Below are 12,076 nucleotides of genomic sequence, written 5' to 3'. Positions count from 1 at the left end.
CTGCAGACCAAATTTATACACCTAATCCTAAGCCAGACTTCATATTCATGACAGATACACAGGTCTACTCAAATATATACTCATTATTAGAAAAGAAAGTATATGGATCTACTCAAATATACACTCATTGGGGCTTCCCTGGTGGCACAGTGGTTAAGAATCCGCCTGCCATTGCAGGGGACACAGGTTCGAGCCCTGGTCTGGGAAGATCCCACATGCCGTGGAGCAACTAAGCCCGTACGCCACAACTACTGAGCCTGCGCTCTAGAGCCCGCAAGCCACAACTACTGAGCCCACGTGCCACTACTACTAAAGCCCGCACACCTAGAGTCTGTACTCTGCAGGAAGAGAAGCCACCACAATGAGAAGCCCACGCACTGCAATGAAGACGCAACACAGCCAAAAATAAATAAATAAATAAAATTTAAAAACCAGGGACTTCCCTGGTGGCGCAGTTGTTAAGAATCCACCTGCCAATGCAGAGGACACGGGTTTGATCACTGGTCCAGGAAGATCCCACGTCGTGGAGCCACTAAGCCCACATGCTGCAACTACTGAGCCCACGCACCACAACTACTGAAACCTGTGCACTCTAGGGCCCATGTGCCACAACTACTGAGCCTGTGTGCTGCAACTACTGAAGCCTGCGTGCCTAGAGCCTGTGCTCAGCAACAAGTGAAGCCACCGCAATGAGAAGCCCGTGTACCGCAACGAAGAGTAGCCCCCACTCGCCGCAACTAGAGAAAGCCCATGCGCAGCAACAAAAACACAACGCAGCCAAAAAAAACCACTCATTATTAGAAAAGCAAGTCAAATTCCACACCCTAGAAAGATGGGTATCATCCTCTTTTATAAAAAAAAGAAACACATTATTACTACTCTTTTTATACTGCAGTGATAAGGCTCCCAAAGTGAAGTCTTGCTTAAGATGCCAACGAGGTGCTTACCCACCTGAGTTCTTTCCCCACATCAGCATGCTGGGAATCCCCTAGGATCTCAGGTAGGCTGGTGACAAAGTCATGCTGCAGGTACACTGGAGCAATACTGATTAGCTGCATGATCTTGGTGGTGAGATCCTGCAGTGGAGGAGACTATTAGAATTGTAACATTACCCAGAATAGAGAAAGACCTCCTACTCATGAAATGTAGAGCTGGAATTATTTTGTGTACAATACGACAACTACACACACACTCAAGCTCAAAGCCTAAAATCAGAGAGGCAAGTGACCCAGAGATTTTCACACATGAGATGGTACATAGAAAAAAAATAGGCTGGATGTCATATTATTTAATACTTTTTTTTCTTTCTTTCTTTTTAAATTTTTTGGCTGCACCGAGCAGCTTGTGAGATATTAGTTCCCCGACCAGGGATTGAACCTGGGCCCCTGGCAGGGAGAGTGCAGAGTCTTAACCACTGGACTACCAGGGAAGTCCAACAATTGGGGGCTCTTTTGCTTTTGTTTTTTCCCGTTTCTACTGTCTTTATTTCACTTAATCTTCACAACTGTATTCCCATTTTTAAAATGTAGGGGGTATGTGTTGCTCAAAGATACACAATTAACAAGTGGCAGACCCAAAATTCCAGCCCAGATGAGATTCCAAAACTCATGTTCTTCCAAATAAAGATTTAGCCTTTGAATGTCTGACAAAAATTAGTAGAATGATTTAAGAACTCTGAAAAGAAATGGGCCTTAAGCAACAGGCTCAAAACAGATTCAACTTTACCAAGGTGCTTAATAACAAGTAACATAAACCCAAAGAAATCTTCCTCAATATGTAATTAAAGTAACACATTTGCAGTGAAGTAGGATGGTTTTGGATCTCATTGCTTTTGAGAAATAAAACATAATAATAATCTCTGTACTTTGAGAAGTTAATGAATTCCTTCCAAATATTTATTTAATAAATGACATCCAGTCATCATAATTAGATACACTTCTTATTTTAGAGAAATTTAATGGGTGAAATAACCATGGTTTTCAAATTATTAAAGCTAAAAAAGATAATGGATAGAAAAATATGAATTCTTTGTTTAGAAAGGAAAAAATATCATGCAAATGCCAAAAGTTTGGTTAAGTGTGGAAAACACACTCTCTATAAATCCAAGAGACAGAAAAAGTCCCCAACATACCTTACTATCCACAACTCTGTCAAGCCACTTCAGTTGATTGATGATGAGTCGAGGCATGCTGAGTCCATCACTGTTCACGCTGAATGTTAGGATGGATGAGAAGTCAGGAAAGTAGCCTTTCTGACTTACACAGCAGCAAGCATTAATACTGCATATAACATTTCAGCCATTCAGTTAACATTTACTAAACGCTTACCATGCGTTGCACACTGTGCTAAACACACAGGTAATACAAAAAAAAGCATGAGACATATGCTTATGTATGTTGAGAAAGATGTCTGGAGGAAGACGCACTAAACTATTAGTGGCTATATCTGGGGAGGGTTTAGAGAGGGGAAGAAAAGTCTGGAGAGTATCTCTTAAAATATATGAACAATTAAAAAAAATAAACGTAACAAACTTTAACAAATTGAGTAAGATAAATTGTTTTTAAAGGTAAACAATGGGGACTTCCCTGGTGGTGCAGTGGTTAAGAATCCACCTGCCAATGCAGGGGACACGGGTTCGAGCCCTGGCTCGGGAAGGTCCCACATGCCGCAAAGCAACTAAGCCCGTGTGCCACAACTACTGAGCCTGCACTCTAGAGCCCGCGAGCCACAACTACTGAGCGTGTGCGCCTAGAGCCCGTGCTCTGCAGCAACAGAAGCCACCGCCATGAGAAGCCCACGCACCGCAACAAAGAGTAGCCCCTGCTCGCGGCAACTAAAGAACGCCTGCGCACAAGGCCCAAAGCCGCCAAAATAAATTAAAAAATAAATTAAATAAAGTTTAAAACTAAATAAATAAATAAAATAAGAGGTTAAAAACTAATTACATCAATTTGATAAAGTACCAAAAAATGCAAGTAATTTTTACCACTATGGAAACAGAAGATTTTCAGATTTAGACTATGTCAAAGTACTGAAAACCATTTATGGATGTAGAGAAGTTGGCTCAGTATTAGTATTATCATTAATATAACAATACTTATTAATAATCATTAATTATTATCATTAATATAATAAATTATTATAAATAACTTTCTAGTATTATTTCCCCTAAAATGACAGTCTCTGCCTTCTTCCCAGCCTCCTATATCTAATTTTTGGACCACCTCCAGCTCCTCTTCTTGACAGCATTCTCAGTCTTTGTTTACTATAGACAAATTTAACTGCTAAAAAAGACTTAGCCAGGACACAAAGCATAGTGCATGCCATTCAGGCAAATCATAAATTTCTAAAGATAAATCTTCAAGTTTACTATTGTTACATACAAGACCTAGAAGCAGCACATATTAAAAAGGAGGAAATAAAAATTACCTAAATCCTCTCTCCCAGAGAGGTCCACCATTGATATACATGCGTATATGTATCTATGTAAATGTGTATGTATGTACCTTTAACAAAATACTGAGTGGAACTGTAAATACTGATTTGTAGCCTGTTTTTTCAATTAATGCATGGTATTAAATAATCTTCTTTATAATTTTTAATGTCCACATGATATTCCATTATGTGGATATACCTAATTTACTTAACCAATCTCCTATAGTTGAATATCTCAGTTTACAATTTTTGTTACTTTAAACAGTAATATTATTCATTACTGTTTTCATTCATAGGTATTGCCTTAGGATAAATTTGGAAGCATGGCTGAACATTAAAGGGTATGCAAAATCTTAGGTTTTGATACACACAACCTACTGCCCTTCAGAGTAATTACACTGCTTTATATGTTTACCAGTGATATATGAGCAGCCTGTTCATCGCACTCAACAAGGGAGATCCTTTGCGAGGGAAAAAAATTCTATTTATTGTTTGAAATTGTTGTATTTGATTATTAATGAACTTGAGCATTAAAAAAAAGTGTTTAATGCTCTCATATTTCTTCTCCATGAATTGTCTATTCATGACCTTTATGTACTTATCTGTTAGGCTGTTCTTTTTTTCTCTTATTTTTTTATTATTACTATTTTTAATTAAATTTATTTATTTTTATTTTTGGCTGCATTGGGTCTCGTTGCTACACGCAGGCTTTCTCTAGTTACGGTGAGCGGGGGCTACTCTTCATTGCAGTGCGCGGGCTTATCATTGCAGTGGCTTCTCTTGTTGCGGAGCATGGGCTCTAGGTGTGCGGGCTTCAGTAGTTGTGGCACGTGGGCTCAGTAGTTGTGGCTGGCGGGCTCTAGAGTGCAGGCCCAGTAGTTGTGGCCCACGGGCTTAGTTGCTCTGCGGCATGTGGGATCTTCTCGGACCAGGGCTTGAACCCGCGTCCCCTGCATTGGCAGGCGGATTCTTAGCCACTGCGCCACCAGGGAAGTCCCTTAGTTATTTTTTAAAGTAAAAAAGAAAAAAAAAAAAGAAAAGTAAAAAAGAATTTTTTGGGGGGGGCCACAGCACGCAGCTTGCAGGATCTCAGTTCCCCCGATCAAGGATCAAAGCCAGGCCCCAAGAGAGTGAAAGCCCGGAATCCTACCCACTGGACCGCCAGGAAATTCCCTTAAAGTAAATTTTTAAAAATGGTAGCTCATATGCAGTATAAAATTGAAAAGGTAAAGAACAGTATTCAGAGAATATATAACTCCAGCCAAGTGGCTCCACTCCTGGGAGACAACCACTATTACCAGTTTAGTGTGTATCCTAGGAATACATGGACATATAAATACATGAAATTTCAAAGAAAGTCACCCCAGTAAAACTTCAGTAGTCATTTAAGAATCTGGAGGCATAATAAATATGATCTTCAGACATACCAATGATGCTTCAGAGCAACCTTTTCAGAGAGAAACCTAAGTACACCAGGGTACTTTGAGCATTCCAGAGTAACTCCACTTACTTTTTGAAAATAAATTCTGGCAACTTTTCAAATAAGATGTTGATAATGGCAGGCTAAAAAAGAAGACATAGGGAGTTAGGAGATTGTCTCGAAATGTACAACAGAAATGTATAATTAGCTGTAATTCTCTCCAACAAGAGTTCTTGGAGGAAAAACCCTGCCTAATTGAAATCCTCATTATAAGAATGTCCACCTGGTGGGAATGTAAATTGATACAGCCAATATAGAGAACAGTATGGAGGTTCCTTAAAAAACTAAAAATAGAACTATCATATGACCCAGCAATCCCATTACTGGGCATATACCCTGAGAAAACCATAATTCAAAAAGAGTCATGTACCACAATGTTCATTGCAGCAGTATTTACAATAGCCAGGACATGGAAACAACCTAAATGTCCACTGACAGAGGAGTGGATAAAGAAGATGCGGCACATATATACAATGGAATATTAATGAGGCATAAAAAGAAACAAAATTGAGTTATTTGTAGTGAGGTGGATGGACCTAGAGTCTGTCATTCATAGTGAAGTCAGTCAGAAAAACAAATACTGTATGCTAACACATATATATGGAATCTAAAAAAATATATATATGGTTCTAATGTACCTAGTGGCAGGACAGGAATAAAGACACAGAGGTAGAGAATGTATGTGAGGACACGGGGAGGGGGAAGGGTAAGCTGGGATGAAGTGAGAGAGTGGCATGTACTTATATTACAACCAAATATAAAATAGTGGGAAGCAGCTGCATAGCACAGGGAGATCAGCTCAGTGCTTTGTGACCACCTAGAGGGGTGGGATAGGGAGGGTGGGAGGGAGACGCAAGAGGGAGGGGATATGGGGATATATATACACATATAGCTGATTCACTTTGTTATACAGCAGAAACTAACACAACATTGTAAAGCAATTATACGCCAATAAAGATTTAAAAACAAAAAAGTATGTCCACATGAATGCTGCCTATATTTTGAATATAACCTGTTGGAATACAAAGATTTATCAATAATCTGTCCTCTGAAAAATTACAAAATGACTATCAAGGCAACATTAAAATAATCAGATAATCAAAAACATTATTAATTATGATGACAATTGTTAACCTATGAAATGCAGGCCTTAACAGATTATCAAATAGTTTGCAAGAAAAGATTTCTCTTTGGAGGAACAAGAGAGCTCTGAGATTTAAGCTAACTAAATTATATTCAAGATTTCCAATGAAAAGGAATTAAGATCAACAGTGCAAGAGAAGAAAAGAGGAAAAATGAAGGACAGGGTGGGAGGGAGACTTTTCATTGTATATACATTTCTATAATTTGAGATGTTTAAAACATCTCACTGATTGTCTAATCAATAAATTAAGAGAGAAAGGAGGAGGAAAAGGGAAAGATCTAGTTAATAAGCAAATACGAAGCTAAATGGGAGATGATGCAGATGTGAATATGGCAGAGATATACAAGGTACTCAGAACACACAGGATGAAGCTTTACAAAACAGGAATCAGAGGCCGCCAGGATAAATGAGGCTTCAAGATGTATTGGGTTTATCAGCTCAGTCCAAAGCCACAGATATTGCCCTACAAGATTCATGTCAGCAACAGGGCTGTGGCAACCTGTTGCAAACCCAAACTCTCCCATTAACCCTGCTCTGCCCTGTGCTCCAGCCACTTACACTTGGGCATACACCACAAATCACATCCATTAAATGTCCACAGAAAAAGTGGTACAGTCTCACCTGTAATATGTCAATCCCCAGAAGCAATTTAATGAGGCTCTTACAGTAAGATGTGCCCATGCTGTAAAAAAAAAAAAAAAAAAGGAGAGATTGGTTTTCTATTTTGATTTTCTTTTAATGTTTTTATTATCCTTTCTCTGTAAAATTGGTTAACTATGTAATTTTTAAGGAGAAACTATCCTGGTAGATAAGAAATACAGAACATGAGAAGATAGCTTTTAAGTCACAGACAAGTGGAGTTGAAACTGTATCAACACAGGTGAGACACATTCTAGAAAACATTCTGGTTCTTAGTCTTGTTATCATAAACTTAATAATTTAAAGGTTAGGTTAAAACTTTGAGGAAAAGAGAGCTATAAATCAAAAGTAAAATTCCAAAAAATCGCATTCTGCCCCAACCCCACCTCCCAATCCAGTTAAGTGTAACAGACTAAATTTCAGCAACAGTCCAGTGCTTCGTCTCCACACCTGGCTTCCTCATCCTGCAGATGTTCACAAGACAAAAGGCAGTTCCTGAAACTGTTTTGGTCCTCAATGTAAGACTCCAAGCCACTAACGAATTCTTCTATTATCTTAGTGACATTAAAAAAAAAAAAAAAAAGAGTAAGATTTTTAGTTTAACATTTGCTGTCGATTAGCTAAAATCATTCAAGCCTATTCAACTTTATGCTAGTGTCTTTAAACTCCCAATTCCAGAGCATTGCTGGCAAAAACAAAAATACTAAGGAGAAAATACATACTTTGGGATAAGAAGGATGTTTCCTCAGAGTCTGAAAGAGCTTCCTTTGGAAAATGATTTGATCCACAGCTATGAGAAAAGAAGACTCGTTGGCCCCCAGTGTCTTTAACACTTCCACCAGAGTTTTACTTTCCTAAGACCTAGGTTCCTGTCTGATGAAACCAATAAAGATATTTCCAACCTAATTTCAGAGCCAACTCTTATAAACCCACGGCAAAACAGAATTAGCTTTTATAAAGGATAGCTACTAAGTATTCTTAAAAAATAAAGAAAGCCAAAACCTTAGCTGGATGGAATAATCTATGCCCGCAAAGTAGGGCCTTATATGGCTTTATAAATTTTCTTCTGAAATTATTCTGACACAGATTTAATTGCTCTCTAGGTATTAATTTATTTTTTCACAAGAAAACATAAAGTAATACTAGTACATAACATTCTTCCTTAAAAAAAAAAAGGATTAGACATACCTTACTTAATATGCATTAATCAGTACCAAAGAGAATAACAACATTCTCTAAAAAGCAATTTCAGTTTCATCCTTATCTCAAGACAGATGGTGTTCCCATTTCTAATCTTCATTGCCTCTCTAGAAAATCCATGATTCAGTTCTGAGCCCATTCACTATACCCAGACAAAAGATTTTGATTAAAATATTACCTAGTTGATTCTGATTCTCTCCTGTTTTAAGAGTAATTCCTGATGTCTTAAGAAGCTTTACAAAGACACTGTTATTTTCTTCAACTTCATTATGAACATGAGATTTCTTTGTCTTTTTGGAAAGCGGCTGTTTCCTGGCTTCTGAAAGTAGACAAAATTTTCAAGAATGTGACAAATAGTAAAGCAAAGGTTAAAATGTAAACCCTAGAACAATAACCCTAAGAGGAAAGTTGATGGGTTCCTGAAGAACTATACTGGAACTGATGCTGCTGTGCAATTTTCTCTCTAACAAGTGTCAGCAATAATGGCTTGCAAACAAACAAATAGAACAATCAACAAATTGAATTATTTTCACTTACTGAGTTTTCATTTGAAGAATTCAAAATGTGCCACTTCTAACAAGAATGACCAGAGAAATGTTTTCCAGCCAAATTCTAAAGCAGTCAGGGTGTCTCATGTGGTCTACAAACCACGGTGTTGGAATCACTGGGAAGCTTACTAAAAGCATATTCTTAGGTCATGTCCCAGAGCTACAGAATCAAAATTTCAGGGATGGAGCATGGGAATCTGAATTATTAATATGCTCTCCAGGTAAAAATCCTGACGCACACCAAAGTTTGAGAACCAACGATCAGGATATAGAGGTAGAAAGAATGCAGCAGGTTCTCCTACATCATATCTTTGAGTACAAAGCCCAGACTGATTTCATCCCAAGGCTTTCAATCCATAAGAAATAATAAAAAAATAAGCAAACAAAAACAAAAAGGTGGGCTTCCCTGGTGGCGCAGTGGTTGAGAGTCCGCCTGCCGATGCAGGGGACACGGGTTCGTGCCCCGGTCTGGGAGGATCCCACATGCCGCAGAGCGGCTAGGCCCGTGAGTCATGGCCGCTGAGCCTGCGCGTCTGGAGCCTCTGCTCCGCAATGCGAGAGGCCACAACAGTGAGAGGCCGGCGTACCACAAAAAAAAATAATAATAAAAAATAAAAAGGAGTATTTGCAATTTTAGAGAATTTAACATTTAATAAAAAAAAAAACAAAAAAAACCCAAAAAGTACCTGAAGTTAAGTATGATTATCTACTCTTCTCCCTTAATGAAGCAACGTTAGAATTGCCTTAATAGAGTGGATGAGTATGATGAATGAAAGACTATCAACCTCTTCTCTTTGGAACTCTTAGGGCTTCTGTCAACTGCATTCTCACACGGACAGCTTCTGTACTCTTTCTTTGCCTCTGGTGTGCTTGCTTTGATATGATACTTTTCCTTTATACATCGCCATCATAGCATTTATCTAGATCATCATTTTTAAGGCAGGAAAGAGGACCATAAGATTTTTAAAGGTAAGGGACTTCCATGGCGGCCCAGTGGTTAAGATTCCGCCTCCCCATGCAGGAGACGCGGGTTCGATCCCTGGTCAGAGAACTAAGATCCCACATGCCAAAAGGCAACTAAGCCCATCCACTGCAACTACTAAGCCCACGTGCCACAACTAGAGAGAAGCCCTCACACAGCAGAGGAGGATCCCACATGCTGCAACGAAGATCCTGTGTACCAAAACTAAGATCCAATGCGGCCAAAAATTAAAAATAATAATAATAAATAAATATTTTTTAAAAAGTGGTGGGAAGTGGGGGAGCTTGTTTAAAATACAACCCAATCCAGAGATCCTTTAAAAACAATAAAAATAAAAAATAAAGGGTATAGACTATGTCATATCTTTGTGCCCCAGCACCTAAAGGATGTACAATAGTTAAGCTCTTATGTATGTAGATTCCTCCTACGTATGTAGAGACTGAAACTCACAGACTATGGGCATGCCCAAAGTCATACATGCAATTAGAGGCAGAAATTTCATTCCAAATCTCCTGATGCTAGATTCTGTGTGCCCCATCCATTAAGCCTTGGTGACTCCAGCACTTGAAAACAGGAACTTTATAACCTTTTAGTGCCTCACACATTTGCTACAGGAAATAAAGCAACAAATGACTAGACACTTACTAGAGGCATCTTCTGTCAGGTTCTCTTTATCCTCAGATGTTGGGAGTCTTCTTTTGGAAACCATTTTGACCAAAGCCTTTTTCAGTTAAATTGCAAATCAGAGAACAGAAATAACCTGTTAGAAGCTAAATTCTGAGAAGTTAAAGCTATTAGCTCAAAGAAAACTATCCAAAACCAAAGACTTTGCAAAATGCTATCTAAATCCAGGTGCTGAGAAAATTTCAACTCCTCTATCTGCTCAAAACTCCCTTGTTTTCAAGACTTGTTTACCTAGTTGCCTCTTTAGCCACACCGTTTCCCTCTTGCTGAAAGATAAAACCCACAGTTCTCTGACATTTAAGATCCTTCATCATCTAGCCACAATCTACTGCTCCTTTAACTCATTAACCCCATACTATATGCTAGGGACTGTGCTAGGTGCTGGGGTTACAACTGTGAACCAAATACAATCCCTGTCCTCAGGGAGTTTACTATATAGTACCAAGTAGTCCTGATGTAGTTATAAAAGAAAAGTGCAGGGCTTCCCTGGTGGTGCAGTGGTTGGGAGTCCGCCTGCCGATGCAGGGGACACGGGTTTGTGCCCCGGTCCGGGAAGATCCCACATGCCGCGGAGCGCCTGGGCCCGTGAGCCATGGCCGCTGAGCCTGCGCGTCCGGAGCCTGTGCTCTGCAGCGGGAGAGGCCACAACAGTGAGAGGCCCACGTACCGCAAAAAAAAAAAAAAAAAAAGTGCAGGGTGCTATGAGGAAATCTAGTCTAGTTGGCGGTGATGAAGAAAAGCAGGGACAATTTCTCAGAGATAATCTCTTTGAGAAAGTGATTTTTAAGCAGAGACCTGAGGGTTAAAATAAGAGTTAGCCAATAGAAGAGGTATGAGAAGAGTGGTCCAGGCAGAGAAAAACTCAACACTGAAACAGGGAGAATGTAGAGTGAGAAATGAGCCTCCAGAGGTAGAGGAGGGCCTGAACCACAGTGAGTTCTATTTTGTAAGCTAGAACCTTCCTGGTTTCAGTGCTTTTGCATAAGATGTTGTTTTCACCTGAAACGCTCTTATCCGCCTGGAAATTACTCCTCCTCCTTAAAGACTCAGTCAAATGTCATCTTCCTCCTATCCCCAAGGGAGATTACTACTCCAGCTTCCCTGTTCCAGAGTATATGTAGGAGCCCTTACAATGCACTAGACTGTGGGGCTCCTTGAGAGCATGAACCCAGTGTCCTTTATTTCAGGTATACCTAGTGCCCAGCACCGTACCTGGCATAAAAAAAATTTCCGAGAATATTCGCTAAATGAGAATGGCTGGCAGGCAGGTAAATACTAACAGCTAATAAAAACTATTTTAAGTGCTTTACATTTGATACTTCATTTATTCCTCACGAAACTTTTTGAGGTAGCTACCATTATTCTCACATTCAGTGGCAGAGCTGGGATTCCAATTTAGCAATCCGGCTCCAGGATCTGCCTCTTAACTACCACCTACACTTACTCTTGATTATAATAGTTCCTTCCAATAATATTTACCATTTACTATGTACCAAGCGTCATGCTAAGCGTTTTCTTTATCCGTTGCCTCGTTTACTACTTATAACCATTACCGGCCATTCTGTCGATGGAAAAACTAAGGCAAGTCAGGGCCTCCTGACTTCAGGGCACACGCCCGTAACACGTGCTAACCGGTCCCGCTTCCAGAGAAGCCTGAAAGCCGGGGAGACCGGACGGGCTTGCCCGGACCAGGTCCTCCGGGGAGGGGGCAGGGGTCAAGTCCTTCCTCACTTCGTCATTTTAACGACGCAAGGGGGTACCTGGGAGGATCATCCCACGACAAGACAGTTGAGGAAGCTGAGGTTCGGGGCGCGGAGCCCCAGAAGGAAAGGCCGGGCTCTGCCGGGGCCTAGAGACCGGGCCGCAGAGGCGCCAGGCCTCTCGAGGAGACAGCCGCTGCCCCACTCACCCGCCGAGAAGCCGTTGTTGCCCCTCCTTTTCGACTTTCCCGCGCGGCACAACGT

General features: G+C 40.2%; 1 protein-coding gene across 13 annotated transcripts in view; it reads right to left on the bottom strand.

The window, feature by feature from the left end:
* The window catches only part of FANCD2 (FA complementation group D2), a 56,704-nt gene extending 44,639 nt beyond the window's left edge, over nt 1-12,065 (bottom strand). For 3 of the 13 annotated variants that reach the window (XM_073787672.1, XM_019944635.3, XM_019944634.3), the window contains exons 1-9: nt 11,592-11,794; nt 10,074-10,149; nt 8,077-8,217; nt 7,421-7,488; nt 7,149-7,252; nt 6,681-6,741; nt 4,946-4,998; nt 2,132-2,210; nt 952-1,091 (exon numbers count right to left, since the gene is read on the bottom strand). In XM_073787672.1, coding sequence (XP_073643773.1) covers nt 952-1,091; nt 2,132-2,210; nt 4,946-4,998; nt 6,681-6,741; nt 7,149-7,252; nt 7,421-7,488; nt 8,077-8,217; nt 10,074-10,149; nt 11,592-11,594 — 725 coding nt within the window. In that variant the 5' untranslated portion in view covers nt 11,595-11,794. The other 10 variants (XM_019944636.3, XM_073787674.1, XM_019944633.3 and 7 more) reach the window with 8 other exon arrangements.
* Nucleotides 12,066-12,076: the final 11 nt, after the last annotated feature.

Source organism: Tursiops truncatus, chromosome 10 (assembly GCF_011762595.2).
Source record: "Tursiops truncatus isolate mTurTru1 chromosome 10, mTurTru1.mat.Y, whole genome shotgun sequence".
NCBI classification, from domain to species: Eukaryota; Metazoa; Chordata; class Mammalia; order Artiodactyla; family Delphinidae; genus Tursiops; species Tursiops truncatus.
Note: the sequence above shows the minus strand (reverse complement) of the source record. Positions and strands in the feature narration are given on the sequence as shown.